Consider the following 21,729-nt stretch of genomic DNA (forward strand, 5'->3'; position numbering starts at 1 on the left):
AAGCAGAGTGAAGGGAAATGTAACTCTCCTGACTCCAGGGCCCCAGTGCAAACACTGGTGTAGTTGTTCCCAAACTTTCTTCTTGATGTGGATGACTTGAATGGTTTATTTTCACTTGATGAGCCACACCCCCAGCCCACTTGAGTATTCATGGCAGATCCTAACACTAAGTCTCTTTGTTGTCTTTGTTTTTTGCATGTTTTTGTTAACAAGAAAAGATAAAATTATGAGAGACCTGATTATAGACTGAGGTTCCTTTACTCATGGTTCCCACCACTTTTTTCACATCTCAGAAAAAGAAAAGGCCTGGATGGTTAACAGAAAGCAGAAAAGGAAACGTAAACATCACATCTGAGCATCAATGTAGCACTTTCAAAGTAGGAAAAGGTATAATCTTCATCAAAATATAAAAAAGAAAAAGTTCTTTGTCAGGAAACATTAAGATTGCTGTAGAAATTATGCTTGTTAAGAAAAATCTAGAGGTTAAATAGAGAATTTTTTAGAAGTCTACTTTATTGTTCTGACTTAATTACATGACATTTAGTCTAGTTGCTTTTTGCAGATATATATGCATTTGCACGTTTTAACTCACGGAATCAAAATTAAAGAAAGTAAATCTAATACCACTAAAAAAGAATGTATTTATGGTATTGCCCCACGTATATACTAGTGTTGCAGTTTTGTTTTAGAATGTACAGAGATTACAAATAAAACATTTTTGGTAAAAGTTTCACTTGTTCACATCAGAAGCAGAGTTTTTGTAGGAGTTAGCAAGATTGCCTAACTGTTGAGAAAAAGAAAACTGGAATAGTAGGAAAATGTATAATTGACTTAACTGTTTAAATGCTAAGTAGAAGCAGACTCATAACAGAAATGAATCCAGTATTCCTGTATTCTAGCCTGGACCCTTAAGTCAGCAGAGATAAAGGATACTTGGAAGACATTGGCCCAACGTTTACAAAATTGGCTTGCTGATTCCCATGATCAGTTTTGATGTGTTCTTTTTTCATGTTATGCTGTTTTTTTTTTTTAGGAGATTTTGTCTTGCCATTTCTTTCCCAGCTATATGTGATGCTAGAAACTGACTTCTTTACTGTGACAACATCACTCAGTTGTTGAAACAATAACAAGTTGCTGTTTGATCTGGAAGTTGTCCTTCTTCGGCAGCACTTAAAGTGTACACAGTTAATGGCCTGTATCTGCTCTTTATTGAGTGTTGAAGTAAAGCAGTGGTGAAAAGGTCTCTTTGCTCCACTATGGAAGGAAGTTTCACCCATAAGTGATAACTCATTTGTAGCCACTTAATGATGACTCTTTAAAGTAATAATAAATGGTCTCATAGAAAATACTTGCATGTTAAAATTATGAAAGCATCTGGTGGAAAATTATTTTAAAGGTAATTTATTACAGTTTTCTCTTACACAATAGGTGATCAAAAGATATAGCAATAAATTTTATGAAACTTTAGAGTTTCATAGAACTAAATTAAAATCTGATCTCGTATTTACATAGTGGAGTTTCTCTGAACACAGTATTTATTATCTTTGTCCCTTAGTATTCCTTATTTGGAAAATGAAGATAATAAATATTTAAAATTATGAACGAGTGGGAGCTAAAGGAGAATAACAGAAGTAAAGGCACATTTAAAAATCCCATGCTGAAGATTAGGTTAAAATCTATTTGTTTTGGGCCAGCACTGTGGCCTAGCAGCTAAAGTCCTTGCCTTGAATGCACCAGGATTCCACATCTGCGCAGGGTCAGTTCCACTTCCCTTTCAGCTCCCTGCTTGTGGCCTGGGAAAGCAGTCCAGGACAGCCCAAGGCCTTGTGTTCCTGCACCTCCCTGGGAATCCTAGATTGGATTCAGGCTCCTGGCTCCAGCCCAGGCTAGTGCTAGTCCAGTCCTGGCAGCTGTTGTAATTTGATGAGTGAACAATTGCTTGGAACATGTATTTGTGACTATTGGGAGGAGCTTTGCTGTAAATTGTAGACTTTAAAACAATATTTTTGATACTTCAGATTGTTAAGAATTCCTTAGAGGGCCTGTTAAACAGAGATTACTGAATAATCGGAATGTCCAATCCCTGGCCCAAGTGCTTGGGCCCCTGCATCCTTGTAGGAGGCAGGGAAGAAGCTCCAGGCTCTTGGCTTTAGCCTGGACCATGTTAAGTCCTTGTGGCCATTTGGGGAGTGAGCCAGCAGATGTAAAATCTCTTTTTCTCTCTCTTGTTCAGTGTTTCTCCCTCTCATTCATTGTAACTGCCTTTCACATAAACAACAGTAAGCCTTTAACAACCACATCCAGTTCAGTAGGTTTGCATTGGGCCCAGAAGCTTGAATTTTCTAATAGTTATGTGATAACGCCACTGATTCATGAATCACTTTGAGAGCCAATGTTTTAGAAAAGTAAATGACCCCACTTTTTTTTTTCAAATTCTTCAGTACCAAAGGAATTGTCTTTTTTTCTTAAAATCCGAAGTTACCCTTAAACTGAAGTTAAAAAAAATTTTTTTAATTACTGTTATTCTGTCATTTTAAGTATACTTTAATTTTGCTATTGTTTTTACCCACACCCAAGTTGGAAACAAGGAATTATGCATCTCACCATCTTTCTAATAATACATCTAATCATTGATGGTTTTTAGGGACAGTCAAAATTCATTTCAATCATATATTTAAGATACAATCCATATTTAATTAGCTTTATTATCTTCATCCTGGTAATCTTCAAATGCTAATTGTTGAATTTCCTTATAGGCAAATAAGGAAATTTCTTTACACAAAGCTAAACTGTTATAATGGTTGAAATGAAAAGTTGAGTTTAGAGCCAAATGATGTTTTAAAAGTACAGAATGCAATTTAAAGCCTGATTGAAGGCAACTTCAATTTTAGTCTTCTTGAAACAACATCCTGATTGTTTTCTGGAAGGATGGTGTTTGAAAAAAAGAAATGTCTTGAGTTACTGTTTTTATGAGAAGAGAATTGGTCAGTCTTTTAAATTGTTAATGAGAAGAAGTAATAGTTAAACACTTGAAGCATTGATTTCTGATTTGAATTCTCCAACACAAACCAGCCCTGAGGGAAGGAGGGAAAGAACTTGCTAATTAACATTTGATTACTGATGCCACCTTCTTTTCCTTGCACCGTCCAGTTTTTTTTTTTCCCTAATTCAGGAAGGATTTTTTTGAGGAGGGTTCAAATTATATCTTATTAAAACAAATCCATGTTCAACTGCAATGTGTGTACAGTTTGCTAGAAAGGAAGAAAAACAAATCCTCAGATATAAAGTATGTGTTCAAAACCCACTCTGAATTAAGTGATAGGTTTTCTAACTGTAAGTCTTTCCAAGCAACAGTGATTGCCAGGAAACTGGAACTAAGCCTACCCGGTATGCCTTATTTTTATGTAACACATGCAGACAAATACTTATTTGTTCAGGGAAGTTATTTAGTAAACCCTTAACCAGATATCATTTGATAGTGTGAGTTTGCGAGCTCAAAGTTCAGTGTATTTGAAATTTAGATAAGCTCAAGTTCTAATATTACCAGAGGACATTTTTTTCCAGTAAGAGAGCAGTTGTATGCCTGTAGTTTCAGGGTGCTTTTTGTAAGGATTATAATGTGTCATAGTATCTTAATGCACAAAATTTAGAAAGGAGCTTGCTGATAACAGTTCTAAGCCCAAGGAAATTGCAAAACTTGTTTTTATTTTTTGCTGTATTTAAACATGGATCCACTTTCAAAATGCTTTCACATGTTGAAGTAAATCTGTAAAAGTTTAAAGCCTTATTTACATAGCTGGTAGTGTTCTGACAAAACTGTAAATTCACTGATAACATTTGGTTGATGGAATAATTATTTAGAAAAATTAGTGTGACAAATTATTTCTAAATGAAATCTCTGTGGATTGTTTTTTAAAAGGAAAGTTTAAGAACAGACTAAGATTTTTCTTCAGCCAGAAAAAACATCCTTAAATATTTGTTATTTCCCACATCGTTAGCAGTTTTCCTTTTTGGTATAGTTATTAATTTTATTGTTGTTTTTCCATTTTCTTGCCTTTGTTTTTCTTCATTATTTTCTCTAATAGGTTTGCCTATTTTTTTCTGCACTTAGCAATAATTCCAATATTTTCACTAAAATCATGAGATTTTAGAACCTTGAAAATATAAAGTACTGTGGGTTATTTTCTAAAGTTGAAAAAATTAGGCTTAAAAAATGCTCTACCAATTTGCTCTAAGTATTAGCTCACAAAATTAGAATTATAAATCTGATGTTCATATTATTCCATACCTCAAGCTTTATGATTTTACTATCAGAATCTGTTTTCACTTCTGTAGTACCTGAATGACATTTAAAATTGCTTGAAATGTCTTTTCATAGTTGGATTAACACATGGCTCACAAAGAATGATTTTAATATAATTGATTGCATTATATACTAAATTCTGTGTCTTTTCAGTAATTTTGATAAAATTTAACTTAAAAACTGAACGTTTATAGGGAGTGAATGTCTTGTATATATACTTTGATCATTTTGCCAGGATATGCAGTGGATAATAAAGTGGTATTTATTTATTTATTTTTTGAAAAGGCAAGTATACAAAGAGAGAAGGAGACACAGAGAAAAAGATCTTCCATCCATTGGTTCACTCCTCAGGTAGCAGCAATGACCACACTGGTGCAGGGTCCCAAGCTCTGGGCTGTATTCTGCTTTCCCAGGCCACAATCAGGGAGCTAGATGGGAACTATAGTAGTAGCTGGGACATGAACCTGCGCCCATACGGGATCTCAGGACTTGCAAGGCAAGGAGTTAGCCACTAGGCTACTGCCCCGAACGCAGTAATGTGGTCTGTTTATTTATCATTGGGGTGCTGACTTCAGCATTGAAATTTTCCTACTTAAGATGTCTGAAGTAGACTTTTTTTGTAGAAATTGATATTTGTTGACATCAGGCAGATTGATAATAAGGAAACAGTTCCATAATACAGCTGTGGTATTTCATAGTAATCTAATTTGTCTTTTTGATTTCAGTCACAAACAGCTGTCTTACCTGAAACAACAGGGAAGAAATTTAATTGCATTTTTTTTTTAAGATTTATTTGTTTTTATTGGAAAGGCAGATATGCAGAGAGGAGGAGAGACAGAGAGGAAGATCTTCCATCCGATGATTCACGCCCCAAGTAAGCGCAATGGCCGGTACTTCGCTGATCCGAGGCTGGGAACCAGTAACTTCTTCCGGGTCTCCCACGCGGGTGCAGGGTCCCAAAGCATTGGGCCATCCTTGACTGCTTTCCCAGGCCACAAGCAGGGAGTTGGATGGGAAGTGGAGCTGCCAGGATTAGAACTGGCACCCATAAGGGATCCTGGCGCGTTCAAGGTGAGGACTTTAGCTGCTAGGCCACGCCGCCGGGCCCAGTTTAATTGCTGCTTTATGAACATTTTAGAAATCAAATTTGGGGAAATCTGTTTTCAGTCTAGTACTCTTGATCCAATCTAACATCATTTAGAATGTAATTTTTAAAAACACTTATTTTTATTTGAAAGGTGTTTTTAGAGAGTGGAAGAGAAACAGAATTTTCCGCTGCTTGTTCACTTCATAAATGTTCACCAGGGTTGCAATGGGCTAGAATCCAGGAGCTGCTTCTGGATCTGCAATATGGATGGTGGGCCCCACAGATTTTTTTTTCCATCTTTTATTGCTTTCCCAGGCAGATTAGCAGAACGCAGCATTGGAAATGGAGTAGCCAAGATCTGAACTGGTGTACTTAGGGGATGTCAGTAGTTCAGGCAGAGTTTTAACTTACATTCCACGGCACCTGCCCCTGTGCCATGCATTTACTAAATTCCTTAAGTCCTCATTGAAACGCAAAAACAAGAATAGATAAAAATTATGAAGATTCAGCATGATCTTAAGCCAGTGCTTTTTAAAATAAATGTGTAGGACAACAAAACAAAACAATGTTAGGAAATGTTACCTTGTGAAGTGGCACTTGTCCTGAACTGGAATTTAACACAGTCTCTAAAGTTGAAATTTAATGAGAAATAGCAGTTTGTGTGTGTGTATGTTCTTCCTGTTCCACTTGGGCCCTCTTTTTCTGCCCTCTCTTACAGATTCTTTCATCATTTCTATCTCCCCCTCAATCCATCTCCCTCTCTGTTCACTTCATTTCTCTTACCTCTTCCACTTTCCTTTCTTGTTTTCTCTTGACTTGTCCTATCTTTTCCTCTCCATTTCTTTTCATCCTTCTTTTGAGAAAACCATGTGTCTTTTTAATTTAGAGATTTGTTTTTTTTTTAAAGTCAATTTTTACAGATACAAAAGGAGAGACAAAGAGGTCTTCCATCTACTAGTTTACTCTCCAAATGACTACATTGGCCAGAGTTGAACTCATTCAGAGATGGGAGCCCAGAGCTTCTTCCAGGTCTCCCATGTAGGTTCAGGGTTGCAAGAACTTGGACCATCCTCCACTGCTTTACAAGGCCCTAAGCAGGGAACTATATCAAAAGCGAAGCATCTAGGACATGAACTATTGTCCTTAGGGGATGCTGTTGCTACAGGGTAGGGAATTAGCTTACTATGCCACCTCTCCAGCCCCCAAACTGTGTGTCTTTTATCTGATTTGTGATGATTTTAAATTCATCTGTATCAGTTATTCATAGCTGTGTTTTATCATTCAAGCTTGTTAGAATTACTATTTTAAGTAATTTTTTTACTCTTGCTTTGCGTACCTTTTGAATTTATTTGCTTCTATATATGAATGTGATCTGAAATTTTAATTAAATATAATCATCAATAAAGATAATGAAATTTTTCTGTCTCTGTTACCGAAAGTACCACGTGTTTGATGTTTTATATCATTTGCGCTGCTTTCATATAATAATGAAGCTGTATATATTTACAGCATTAGTTAGTTTGATTTTGAAAAATCAAAATGTTTTAAATTGCTATTTAGTAGTTGTGGTTTAAAAGAAATTTCTTTTGGCTCAATTTTGCAGTATTCTGTGAGTTTAACATTTACATTGAAACTAAGCATGAGTCTAGTATGTTTTACATGATACTGTCCCAGCCAAGTTCTGTCTGTGTTAACCAGTTTGTTCACTGACACATTGCTTAACAGATGCTATTCACAGGAGAACAATGAAGCCAAATACTTGTGCAATGGCTAACAGTACTCTTACTTTGATCATTTTGTTCAACACATCAGTTTGGCGTTGTGCTTTTATACCAACACTATAGGCAGAACATGCTTTACAAGGTTAGGGTTGCTTAGTTACAGATGTTGATAAAAGAAGAAAATTACTGTTTATTTCATAATACTGTATTTTTGTGTTTTGGAATTCAGGTTGAATTTGAAGAATCAAACCCCAGATTTTTTGTGTATGTTCTGTAATACTGGGGCAACCTTGCCACCTTTCCAATAGATACAAATATTTGTCCTGCTTTTTCAGAAATAGCCAGTGAGGCTTGGTATACCTAGACAGTGTAAACACTTTTAGAAATGAAATTTTCACCTGAAGCTTGAAGGCTTTTCATGCTTCAACTTGTGTCCTTTTCTCTTTTATGTTAACATAATGATTTGTGTTTACAGAATACCATTCTTCTTAAGAATATTAATATTTAAATGTGACAATACTTTCAGGTGATGAAAATGATTAGAGATTAGCCCATTATATTTGGTTAAATTGTTGGGGTGTAATGATAAATGAAAATTTTTAAACCTACTGTGTCTGAGTGTAAACAAAATATTGCATGGGAGACTGGTCATTGCTAAGAACCCCTGAAGAAAAGCTGTTTGTTGGAATTGAGTTGGATCAAGCTGTTCCCCAAGTTCCTAAGATCTCATTTACTTCCACTTTTTTTCACAGGTGTGCATTGGCGATAAAAATAGATTGAGTTCCATCTTTTGTTTTGTTTTCCATAGTGAACATATATCTCTGTCTTAGTGGAAGGATAACTTAGATTTGTTTTTTTGTATAATAAAGAGTAATGTGATAACAAAATGCTGTAATTGGACAACATGATACTTTAGGCTTCTGGATTTTTAAAACATGAATGAATGCTGCTTGTTGAAGTATGAAAAACCATACTGAACTTCAGTGTACAACGTTTCAACACTAGCTTTATTTAATAGAGCAGAGTGACTAACCTAGAGACTTAGTTAAGGTCATTGATTTCCCCAGTGTTACAATTTGTTGATTTGTAAATAAGGAATAAATATAATTATGTATTTAGACAAAAGGAAGCAGAAGACGTAATAATGCTTCTTAATTATTACCTAACAGAGAATTAAGCCTTCTGCACCTTACTTTCTGTTACTTTAAGTTACTCCTCTCTTCTTTTATTTATTTTACTTATTTGACATGAAGAGACAGTTGTGGGAGGGAGAGAGAGAGAGAGAGAGAGAGAGAGAGAGAGATCTTATGTTCACTTGTTCATTCTTCCAATGTGCATGACAACCTGTACTGGGCATGTTGAGATTTGGAACCAGGAACTAAATCCTGCTCCCTCTAACCACTGCAATATGGGATGTGAAAAATCGAAGAGATGTCTTAACCATGCCAAATATCCAACGTGTCTTTTCTCTTTAAAGTGAAGACTATAATGTTGTTGTTGTTGGGAAAAAAAGAATTAAATTTGGGCCCGGCACAATAGCCCAGCGGCTAAAGTCCTCACCATAAACGCAGCCAGGATCCCATATTGTCATGGGTTCTAATGCTGGCAGCCCCACTTCCCTTCTGTCTCCCTGCTTGTGGCCAGGAAAGCAGTTGAGTTCGGCCCAAAGCCTTGGGACCCTGCACCTGCATGGGAGACCCAGAAGAAATTCCTGGCTCCTGGCTTTGGACTGGTTCAGCTGTGGTCATTGCTGCCATTTGGGGAGGGAACCAGCAGATGGAAAATCTTGCTCTCTGTCTTCTTCTTCTCTGACTTTCCAATAAAAATAACTAAATCTTTTTAAAAATAATTAAATTTTAATAGCATTTAATGTATTATTTTCAGGAAAAACTCAATTATTAGTGGATGGATCTGATGTTAGTAAAATATTTGTGTTCCATTAAAATAATTTTTAGGTTGAGATGATTTCAAATATTTAACCTGTGCTGCTTTATTAGAAGGCATATATATGTGCGACTTACATCAGAAAATGAGGACAGCCGCAGATCTCACTTCCTTTCCCACCCTAAAATAAAGCTACTACCCTTACACAAAGTAGCCTAAAATACATGTTTTTGTTTGATTCATTGCATGATAAAAAATATTATGTAAATGTAAATTATAAAAATTTAGCATTGCCGTGTGCCCTAAGTCATGTGATATATCAGGTGTCTTCACTGAAAAGAAACTTGAAACTATGAAAGAGTTGGGGCAGAGGACTGGGATGGGAATGTGTCTTTTTAATTTAGTTAGTTAGTTCTGGCTTGTGTGTTTCTGGTTTCAAATTCCTTTTTAAAGTTAAATGAAAACAAATGATAACTTATGGTTTGTACATTTAGTCTAACCTATCCTAAGTTGCATGGAGAACGTTTTATACTGATGCTTTCTTTTTATAGGTAAAGAGAAACGTGTATGACCTTACAAGTATCCCTGTTCGGCATCAGTCATGGGAGGGCTGGCCACCTTCTGCCACAAATGACTCCGTGAGTAACAATCAAGTTCTCCATTTTATGTTCTGCTTATCTTTGGCATCTTTCAGTCTAAGTATTTGGTAATGTGCAGAATCAGGGGTCTTGAGTATTCCATTCAAAGCAATTCATAAATCAAACCAAAAATAATAGGAGTTTTAATAGTTTGAGGTCACTAGGTGAACAAATGTTCTAAAGCCAAAGCATTAACATTCTGTAGAGAATCAGTGTTAGGAAATTGATGCCAATTGCTTTGGCTTAAACTTTTCCTTGTTGGCAGCAATATCGTCAGTAGTAATGAAATTTTCTTCCCTGAAATTATAAACTTCAGAACTAACCTAAGCAGGGTATTTCATTTTAAAACTGTTTTCCCATGGCTGATGTTATGGCACAGTGGGTTAAGCTGCGATGTGCATTGCCAGCATTCCGCATCTTAGTGCTAATTAGACTCCTTGTTACTCTGCTTCCCATCCAGCTTGCTGCTGATGTTCCTGGGAAAGCAGCCCAATATGGCTCCACGTGCGTGGCACCCTGTAACCCATGTCAGAGACATAAATGAAATTTCAATTCCTGGCCTCAGTTTAGTCCATCTCTAGCTGTATGGCAATTTGGGAAGTTAAGCAGCTGATGGAAATCTCTTTGTCTTGCAAATCACACAGACATTCATTCATGGATTCATTCACTTGTTGTTTCTCTCTCTGACTTTCAGATAAATAAATGTTTCAGAGTAAGTAAATAAAACTGCTTCCCTGTCGTAGACAGGTAGTTTAAAAATAATGATTAAGGGGAGGCATTTTGTGCGATTTTTTAAAAGTTGTCTGTATCTCAGGTAGATTTTCTGAGTTTAAGTCCCACCTCTACTTCTGATCCAGCTGCTTACTGCTGCTTACCTGTGAAGCAGTGTGGGATGGCTCCAATGCTAGGGCCCCTTACCACCACGTGGAACACATGGAAGCCAGGATTGAAATTATGGCTGCTGCCATCAGCTGGCCTGCTCCTGGTTGCCGTGGTGGATTTGGAGAGTAAGCCAGCAGTGGAGGGTTTTGTCTTTGCCCCTAGCCTGTGTCTTCTCTCTTCCCTTCCTCTCCCCTCCTCTTAGTCCCCCTCTTCTCCCCTTCCCTTCCATATTCTGACCACTGTTTCTCTCCCTAAGTGGCCTCAACTGTGGGACTTGAGCCGACCCAAAGCCAGGAGCCAGGAGCTTCTTCCAGGTCTCCCACATGGGTGCAGGGTCCCAAGGCTTTGGACCATTCTGGACTGCTTTCCTGGCCACAGGCAGGGAGCTGAAAAGAAAGTGGAGCAGCTAGAATACAAACCAGTGCCCATATGGGATCCTGGGTGCAAAAGGAAAGGATTTAGCCACTAGGCTGTCATACCTCTTTGCTTTTCAAATAGAATGAAAATAAAAATTTTTTAATAAATGAATAGTTAAAACCTACAAGTAATTTGGCTAACACTTTAATCTCAAACATTCCCATATATTTCACCTCTGTAAATGGTAGAAAATAATTATTCTGTCATTTGTATCTAATTTTTATATTTATAATCATTTTTCTATTGTAAATTTTGACATCCTTCTGAAATTATGTTTTTCTAGTCTTTATTTTTTTTCAAAAGAGTAGATTTTGCCATCTAAGTAGGGCACTGAAATTAAGTCTGGTCAGTTTTCCTGATTTGCTTGTTTATTCTAATCCATACTCACTTTTTTAAACTGAAAATGCTTCAGAAATTCTGAAATTTATGCTCATATTTAGCATCAGTAAGGCAAAAAAAGAAATTAGGACATTATAAGTGTTTTTACTACTACACACTTTAATGATTATGGTTACCATTGAATTACATTTTCACATTTTTCTGTGAATATGTTTCTGTCTGGGTAATAACTGCTTTTAATTACTAGCACCATACATGATCTTATAAATTATTTATGTGTAACATTATTCTTGTTACAGTGAAAACTGTGTTTTTGGAAAATGTTTTGTGGTTTACAAAATTCTAAAAATAGTCAGAAAATAACAAAACTTAAAAACAACTTAGAGACAAATGTTGTCTCCGAGATGCAGCAGTGTCGGCTGTCCTTTGGGTCTCTTGCATCCTATTTCAGCACACCTGATCCAGACGTGAGCAGCCCACACTTTGCATCCGGCTTCCTATTACCATGCCTCAGCGGGAGCAAACAGTGGCACAAATGTTTGGTTTTCTGCTGTTTATGTGGCTAGAGTTCCTGACTCTTGCCTTCAGCCTACCCCCGCAGTGAAATGCTAGAATTTGGAGAGTGCTCCAACAGATAGAAGATTCCATTCTTCTTCTCCCATTCTCTGTTGTTTTCTTGCTTTCTGTCACTGTGTCACCATCTTTCAAATTAAAAAATCTTTTTTATTTTAGGAGCCTTTCTAGAAAAAGTTGTTTATGGATAAGACATGTGTATTTCTGAGCAAATGATTTTAACATTGGCATTCTGATAAATGATGTGAGAAATTTGACATTCATGGTATATTGGCATGAGAAATTTGATAGGAAATACTCCATTTGCTTTTACAAAAATAAAAGAGTAGTGTTTATATACCATAACCTGCATTTATACCAAGGGGGACACGAAGAAACCGGAAAAGTTCTTAGCATTGTCAAAATATCTGTTATAAGAAACCAGAACAGTGATTGAATAATTAAGGTGTGAACATGCCACTCTGGGCTTCAGTTGGCTCAGTAATTTGCAGCATTGTTGCAAGATCAGTCAGATACCGTATCTGACAAGAAACATGCTCAGTAAGTGAGAATCCATAATGCAACTGCAATGAATTTAACTCAGAAAAGAAAGAGGATCCTAGGCAGCCTTAAGTGATTGAAATGGTGGCTGAAATTTGCTTTAGGATAACCTGTGGGTTCTGTGAGGATACAAGTAATCCAGGTAAGCCATCCACTGATCATTGTTCAATTTCAGTTGCAGATATTTTTGGCTTTTTATACTTTTTTCTCTCAACTCTTATATTTATTTGAAAATTTCCTAGTAAAAACCATAAAGCAAAAATAACTGATTTAAGAGCAGGCACTTATGATAACAAAGAAATTTTAGAAATAAAGTGCCTCAAAGGGTTGAAAACTTGATTGCTCTAGGACCTCACAAATTTGAAGCAGGCATATTGAATGCAAGTTTAAGAGTAATAGGCTCAAGTCCGTGAAACATTGATCGAATCTGTAACATACAGCCTTACCCTTTTCTTGTGCTAGTTTATGGAACTTAATTCACATTCTCTTTGTGACTCCATTTTCAGTGATTTTTTTAAAAAATAATTGTTTAACAGTCAGTTATACCATAGGAAAAAGTATACAGGCAGCAAAGATAGGCTATATTTTGGATTTTAATGCTACATGGTGCTATAGCTAAATCACAGCAAGCCCAAGAGGGAATCCCCATTAAGAGGCTTGATTCGTTTTTCTTCATTATTTATATTTGCACCTTGTCCCAGAACTTGTGAAATGGTGCCTGCCGGCAGCTCCCCAGAGCAAATGTTGCCACATTGGCAGGATGTTGCCTTGAGCTATGAGATTTGATACAACAAAGATGTTTAGGACCTAGCTGTTTTTAGCTAGTGCCACAGTGAATTCACTAGCTCCAGTGTTTGAATTTACGGAAAAATGGTTTACAGCGTTAGGTTTCTAAAGAAATCCTTGTCAAATAAATATCATTAATGTCTTTCATCAGGAGTATAAAAATTCATAAGGCTGATGGTTTTAATCTGTACTGTTGCAGGCAGTGATGTTTTTATACTTACTGAAATCATTCAAGTGGAGGCATCTGCTACAATACAAGATAGTCCTCACAGCTTAGGGCATCGATTTGGTACAGCTGAGAAATGTCAGCTGTGTAAACAGCCTGAAATGTGTTACCAACAAAAATATAATTAATTTCTTTCCAAGACAATGTGCCATAACTTAATACTTAGAAAGGTTTAACTTTCAGGGAAAGCACCTGAACATTTGCTTTTCTGTGCCAAAGTAAGGGATTGGTTACAAAAGTCATTAAAAGGGAAGCTAGTTGGCACTTTTCCTACCTTCTTGCACAGTTTATATGGTTTTGAATTTATAGTAGCTTTTGATATTAGTGGCTTCCATGAATTTAAGGAAAAATCGTAGATTTAAGAAGGTAATGAATTTGAGGACCTGGCACCACCTTGCATGCTCCAGGATCCCATATGGGCGCCGGTTCATGTCTCAGCTGCTCTAATTCCCATCCAGTTCCCTGCCTGTGGTCTAGGAAAGCAGTAGAGGGCGGCCCAAAGCCTTGGGACCCTGCCCCCGCATGGGAGACCTGGAAGAAGCTCCTGGCTTTGGGTCGGCTCAGTTCCAGCTGTTGTGGCCATTTGGGGAATGAAACAATGGATGGAAGATTTTTCTCTCTGTAAATTTTCCTTTCCAGGAAAAATAAATAACTCTTAAAAATTTTTAAAAATAAATTAATTAAAAAATAAAAAAAGGCAATGAATTTGGGGCAGTGGAAATGCCCTAAAAGCATATTGCTCAAAGGATTGCACATCTCTCTGGCTACCAAAAATGATTAAATGACACTGTTAATTAGGGAGTGGGTTTTTTGAGTGGGGACTAGGGGGAAATGGGGAGAGAGATCCTCTAATCCTCTGGTTCACACCCCGAAAGTCCACAGGGGCTTTGTGCCAGACTGGGGGAAGCCAGGAACTGGGCAGTCAGTTCACCCAGATCTGCCATGGGTGTTAGAAACACAACACTTGAACTGTCCTCTGCTTGCCTCACAGAGTCTTATCATCCAGTAAGTATCTAACACATACATCTCAATGTTGAACTCTAGTTTTCTTTAACCAGTGTCTAAACTGCTAGGCCAAATGCTTGCCTGTGAAATTGATTTTTTTTTTTTTAAAGAATTTAGTGAAGAACTAGATTTAAAACACTTTTTCCTTTATCTGTTCATTCTCCCAGAGAAATACTTTTCTGTAATACAGGAGATGCTTTCAGTATAGTTTTTACTAAGCTTTGATTATTTAGTAAACAGGACAAGAAAATAAACTCCTAGTTAGATTTTACTATATACCCTGGGTCTTGCACACCTCATAGACTTTATTTTCAAGCTACCCAGTGATGCCAACAAGCATGTAATACGTTGTTGCACATCTCTCTTCAGATTTACAATATTTGTTTGTTTGTAGTTTTCCTCTAGTAGGTTATGGGATACTGTAAGAATTGTCAATAACTTTTTCAATCCCTTTTATCAGGAAGATGAATAGCTAAAGCTTTGCCAGTAGGGGAATGTTTTCATGCTGTGAAATCAGTTGTGAGAACAAGGAGTAGCAAGTAGGTGAAATCTCATTTTACACTTCAACCGGAGACACTCGGTTTCCAGAGTAAAAACAGTTTTAACACTGGGAATTACTTCTAGACACCTTGTTATAATGTAGACAATTTGAATATATATAGCTTTTAAAACTCTGGTATTTACTAATACTTATATACATGAAGAAAACTATTCTAATACTTCTTAAGAAATACTCTTTTTTTGTCTTTGAGATTACTATTGTCATTCTGTTGTTTTGTCGATGGCTAGCAGATGTTATCTCAAAATTTGAGAAATTAGAAATTTTAAAAAATCAGTTTTTTGTGCATGTGTTTTGAATCGTATATATGCTTGTTAAATATTTTTGTGTAAGATTTCTTGTAAGCTAATCATTACACAAAAATAGTACAGAACATAAAGCAAACACATTTCTTTTCTTCTTCCCACCCCGTTTTATTAAAGAGTTATTTTACTTTTGTTGGAAAGTCAGATATGGAGAGAGAAGGAGAGACAGAGAGGAAGATCTTCGGTGTGCTTGATTTACTCCCCAAGTGACCACAATGCCCAGTGCTGAGCCAATCCAGAGCCAAGAGCCAGGAGCTTCTTCTGGGTCTGCCACTTGGAAGCAGGGTCCCAAGGCTCTGCGCTCTCCTCTATTGCTTTCCCAGGCCACAAGCAGGGAGCTGAATGGGAAGCGGGGCTGCTGTGATTAGAACTGGTGCCCATATGGGATCCCCACGTACTGAAGGTGAGAATTTAGCAGCTAGGCTACTGCACTGGGCCCTCCACCCCTTTTTAAAATTAGTAAAGAGTCTGTATATAAAGGAATATCACTTTCCTCTGTGATTCCTCTTTTTTCTCTTGTTTAGCAAGTGCCAGGAGTGGACATCTTTCTGATCTTGGACCTTACTCCCACCTCATATCCAAACCCAGACCCTGTTATTTACCACATACTTAATTATAGTTACCAACTAAGTGAATCATTAGCCTCCACTATGGTCATTCTGTGCATTGCCACGTATGTGTAAAGTACAGCATCAGTGGCAACACAGAACCTGTTAATAAATGGATAGATTGCTGTGCTTGTCAAAACATCCCCAAAACCGGTTGGAGAAATTGCTATATGATCCTCCATCCCGCTGAAACTGACCCACTTGCCTGCCACACAGAAAGCCAGTTCCCGTACCAGGGAGATGGAAGAAAGGAGGTGTGTGGAGCCAGATATCACTGAATTCCCAGGCTCCCAAGATGGCAGCAATGAAAATTCTTGCAGATTTAAGTTGGGGTTGAGAAGTACATGTTCAGAGCATGGGTTGTCTGATTCATTAACACTACTCCTGGCCTTCTTTTATTGGTAATTTTTTTTTTAAGATTTACTTATTTTCATCAGAAAGTTATATTTGGAGAGAAATGATAGACAAAATATTTTCCTTCTGCTTGTTCTATCCCTACGTGGACACAAGGGGTGGAGATGAGCCTATGTGAGGCCAGGAGCCAGGAACCTTCTCTGGGTCTCCCATATGGGTGTAGGGTGCCAAGGCTTTGGGCCGTCCTCTACAGCTTTCCTAGGCCACATACAAGGAGCTTGAAGTGAGGAGAAGCAGCTGGGCCATGAACCGACACCCATATGGGATCCCCAGGCATGCAAGGCAAGGACTTTAGCCACCAGGCTACTGCTTGAGGCTGGGTTAGTGGTGGTTTTTTAGAAAATTTGATGAGGGCCAAGTTGGTGTCTGCCAGATTGAGGGCTACCTGCAGGTGGTGGTCACTTTTTACTTCAGGCCTGGAGGTTTTGGATAGAAAACTCCTCAAACAAAAAGAATTATCAAGATGTTATGCACTGAATTCAGTAAGTTAATTTTTAGTGAGTGTTTGATTTGCAGTCATAAAAGCAGGACAAAGACACTTGAAGCTGAGGGAGGCTGGGAAACCCCAAGAGACTAGGATCTGATGGTGGCTAGTCTGTGAATTCAAGATACTATATAGACTCATTTTTGTATTCAAAATCCTCCATGTTTTTTATCCAAAAATTTCCCTCTCAGGGTTATTTCCCATATAACTCACAGTTTTTCTTTGAAATATATGTGTTTGTTGTCTGGTGGCTCATTAGCTTAGATACGCATCTTGTTCTTCCAATACATTTGGTATAATCTCTGTTTTCCTGACTCTTCTTCCTCTTCCCTGCAATACTTAATTAGTAATGTTATTTCTAGATCTTTCTTTTAAAAACTCTGCCTATATCCTCTTACCATGGTAACTGTCCAACCCTCTTAGAAATTATAATCCTATTCTCATACTTACAGGTTTTTACATTTTCTCAGTTTTTATTTGCATTTTTTAAACTTTTTTTCTCCCTGTTATTATTATTTCTGCTTCACCCTTCTTCCCACCTGACTCTGAAATTTAGTACCTGAGTCATTACAAATGACTGATTAACCTCTCAGGTTTTAGTAACTTCAGAGTACAGATAATTACCCACAGAGTTAATGTGAAGATTGCAAGTTGATGGTTAAAAGATGGTTAATCCTAGGTTTCTTTTGAACATTGAAGTATTGTTAAGAGTTGTCTAATTTGGTTAATCTTTGATTTACTGGTTTTTTTTGCATTCTTCTATTTATTCACCTAACAATTATGGAATAACTCTTACAGACCACTAACATTGTTGGCTTCTTAATGTTACAAGAAAAAGGTCCTACTTCTCAGAGATTGTAGACTGTAGAGGGAAACATACTATACACTTGTTTTCCCTATTGTAAATTCTAAACCTATTTTTTGGTGTGTGTGTCACATCAAACAGTTTTTTTATATTCATTAAGTTGAAGTGTTCAGAGTGCCACTAACTTGTCATCGATGACAAAAAACAAAGGATCAATTTGTTTGATTATAGTAACGTGATATGATAAGTTTTGTGAGAATCATATTACTTCACCAAGCTAAATGTTTCCTTACTGGCAGTAGAATTACAGATTTGGAAGGGAATGAGTTGCATTGTGAACTGATTAGCACCCTCACTGTATATTTGTCACAAAGAAAGAAAATGGCCCAATACAACATTGCTATTATTTAGATGAGTTATTTATTTATTTTAAAAATTTTGTTTTTGTTGTAAAGACATATTTGCTGAGAGGAGAGACAGAAAGATTTCCATTGCTGCTTTTCTCCATAAATGACCACAACGGCCAGAGTTGTGCCAATCCGAAGCCAGAAGTTTTTTATGGTTCTTCGATGTGGGTACATGTCCCCAAGCCTTTGGGCTGTGCTATGCTTCTCTAACTCTGCCTGCCTTTCGAATTATAATGAATAAATAACAGAAAACAAAAATTTTAAATGCCTCAACATGATATATTAACACATTTGATCTTTCCAGTAGACTTTCAAAATAGGAAAGGACTGCTTTCCCAGTCCGTAAACAGGGACCTGGATGGGGAGTAGAGCAGCCAGGGCACAAAGTGACATCCACATGGGATCCCAGCACTTGGCGGTGGAAGGTTTTTCCAGTTGAGCCATTGTGCCAGGCATTAAGAAAATTATTTAATATATGAGTTGGATGCTCTTAATTTGCATGGTAAGAGCAGTATTAGCAGCCATGAAAGTCTGTTGCATGGTGTGCATTGTGATATTCAGCAGTTTATGCTATCACTTGAAATACTACATCTAACATTTGAGTGACAGTTTGTGTCCTGATTCTCTGTTTCTGATCCAGCTTCCTGCTAATGTGCATGGGAAGGGTACTAATACTTACCCAAGTGCTGGGGTCCCTGCTGCCCGTGTGTTTGATCTACACAAAGTTGCTGGCTCCTGGGTTTTTCCTGGATCAGCCCTAGTTGTTGCAGACATATGGAAAGTTAAACAACCAATGGAAAAATCTCTGTCACTCTGCCTCTCAAATAAATGAATAAAAATCCTATTTTGAAAGTCTACTGGGAAGATCAAATGTGTTAATATATCATGTTGAAGCATTTAAAATTTTTGTTTTCTGTTATTTATTCGTTATAATTTGAAAGGCAGGCAGAGTTAGAGAAGGGGTGTGGGGGGAGGAAAGAGAGAGAATCCTCAATCAGCTGGTTCATTCCCAACATGTCATAATGGTCAGAGCTGGGCCTATCTAAAACCTGGAATAAGGAGCTTCTTCCAGGTTTCCCACATGGATGCAGGGGCCCAAGAACATGAGGCATCTAGCCCTGCTTTCCCATGTATGGAGCTGGAATGGAAATGGAGCAGCTAAGACTTGAACAAATAGCCATATGGATTGCAGACTACAGTTGGAGGCTTAACCTACCCTTGCCTATAGCACTAGCTGTGAAATTGAAATTTTTACAGGCAAGGATTATTGCATATTAGCCATTTCATATAGTTTTACATAATAAGTAAGGCACATAATGTATTTCTGGGATTGTCAGTTATGATTGTCTGCCCATATCCCATGCACTATTTTTTTCAATAATGTGTTAGTGGAGCACACTACACCCATTTGTTTATATAGCATATTAGCGTATGTAGGAACATTCACCCTCTAACAGCAAAAATGTATAGTTGCAACAAAGAGCATATGATCCACAAAGCCTGAAATTTCCCTATCCTGTCTTTTACAGAGAAAGTTTTCCAACCCCTCTTGTAATATCTGGCATTTAGTAGGCATTCAATAAACATTAACTCCTTTTCCCTTGAGACAGACCTTTATATCATCACACACGCAGAATCTTAAGCATTCTTTGAATAACTTCAAGGTCATCTTATGCTATTTAAATTACTTTGTTAACCCGTCCTAAAGCAGACAGATGCAGGCAATCTTTGGACATTTTCACTGGCTTTTTCTTTATTTGGCAAGGTCATGGATAATGTTGCTTCTCGTGGTGGTGGGACTCAGTAGCTTCGGAAGGATCACTGCCCTTGTCAATATATAGAGTCTTCTACAAATAACACAGGCGGCGACTAGACAGATGGAAAGAACAGCTTTGAAAGCAATAGAAGAAAGTTTGAGTTTTAAAAAAGAAGGAAAAATTGTGAAATGCATTCTATTTTGAATAGAGAGCATTTGGAAATAAGTATGACAGAAAGCACATGTGTAAGAAACTTACAGACACTCCGATCATATACTGTGAAATTTGGGTTTAGTTTATTAAAAACCCAAATCTGTTGACTATGGTTTCTGCTTATGCACTGTGGCAACTGGGATTATCCCACCCTCTGTACCCAACTAGAACAGAATACGTGACACAGATTACAGGTATTGCAGGATTCTAAAAAGGGAAGGAATGAGTCCTGTGGTAATTTTGCATTCTGTCTGGAAAAATCTGCTGGATCTCATGGCAGAAAGAAGAGGCCAAATTAAAACCAGATAGTTTTATTGAGTCAAAAGGACAGAATTGTATTTTTAGGATTCCAAAGCAATTACGTTTTGTAAGTCAGAGTACCAGAAGAGTTTTCTGAAATCTGCATCAGTTGCTTAAGTCACTAGCTGAATATCAATCTGTGCCTACTCATGATATAATTCAAGAGTCTTGGCAAAGATCAGCTGCCAGGAGACAGAACAGCTCATTGGGAACTATAATGCCATTAGTTCTCAGAAGCCACACAGAACTGATAATTTGTTGGAGTTCCCACCAACTGTAGTGGAGATGCCTCAGTGAATATGTAGGGTATTCAGATTAATTAGCCTTTGGAAGGCTGTTCTAGGGCTTTCTCTTTTAAGAGCTTGAAAATAGCCCTCAAAAGATGATTTAGCAGATAGCTGCTTCAATTTCAACCTAAGGTTATTAGTGTTGGAGCCAGCATGCTGCTGTGACTGGTTCAGCCACCTCTTGGGATGCTCTCATCCACGCTGGACTGCCTGTTTCTATTCCAGCTTCCTGCTATTATACCTGGGAGACAGTGGTAATGGACCAAGTATTTGGTGACTGTCACCCACAGGGGAGATCTAGATGGAGCTCCTGGCTCATGGCTTTGGCCTGGCTGTTGACATTTGGGGAGCAAACGCACAGATGTTAGATCTCTGCATGTCACTCCCTGTGTCTCTGTCACTCTACCTTTCAAATAAGTAAATCTTTAAAAAATTAAAAAGGTACTATAAAATATGAACAAACAGGCAAATCTGACTAATAACCAGAACCCAAATGAATCAAGAGAAGCAGGCACTACAAATGAAGTTAGCAGATGTGGAATTTAAAATATTTACTAACGAGGGATAGTAGAATATATAAAATAAAAACACGGTATTAACTTCTGGAGATAATATGTTATTCAAAGGGAACATATCACTGAATGGGCTGAAGAGCACTAGACATTGACAAAGAGATCAGCAGACTTGCAAATGGCAGTAAGAGAAGCTGTCCAAACAGAGAGACAATAAGTGAACAATGTGATGACCTCTGCACTGAAAGTAAGCAATGGAACATACAGGGAACTGGAGATATAATGAGAGTAAAGATAGATGGAATGAGGTAAAAACTAAGCTGGATTCCCTGTGAATCCAGAAGACTCAATGCCAAAAGGTTAGCACAAAGGATTTTATAATAAAGCACATTATAATCAAATTACTGATAGTGAAAAGAAAAACATCAAAGTAGAATTTAAAATCCATACGCTATACACAGGAGAACAGAGATGCTTCAGATTTCTCATCAGAAGCAATACAAACCATAAGACATGGAATGAAATTTTATTAAAGATTTATTTGTTTGAAAAGCAGAGTGTGAGAGAGAGTTTTACATTATATTCCATCTGCTCGTTCACCCCTCAGTGTCCACCATGAGCTGGGCCAAGCCAGGCTGAAGCCAGGAGCTTGGCATTCCATCTGCATCTACCATATG

The 21,729-nt window shown here is 37.4% G+C and overlaps 1 protein-coding gene across 1 annotated transcript in view; it reads left to right on the forward strand.

Annotated features, from left to right (window-relative positions):
* The window catches only part of FAF1 (Fas associated factor 1), a 387,496-nt gene that overhangs the window by 179,249 nt on the left and 186,518 nt on the right, over positions 1 to 21,729 (forward strand). The window contains exon 8 of the mRNA XM_040978567.1: positions 9,547 to 9,633. Within this exon, the coding sequence (XP_040834501.1) occupies positions 9,547 to 9,633 (87 nt within the window). The remainder of the gene's footprint in view (positions 1 to 9,546; positions 9,634 to 21,729) is intronic.

This window comes from Ochotona curzoniae, unplaced genomic scaffold (genome assembly GCF_017591425.1).
Source record: "Ochotona curzoniae isolate NIBS_2020 unplaced genomic scaffold, NIBS_Ocur_1.0 contig_291, whole genome shotgun sequence".
Taxonomy (NCBI): domain Eukaryota; kingdom Metazoa; phylum Chordata; class Mammalia; order Lagomorpha; family Ochotonidae; genus Ochotona; species Ochotona curzoniae.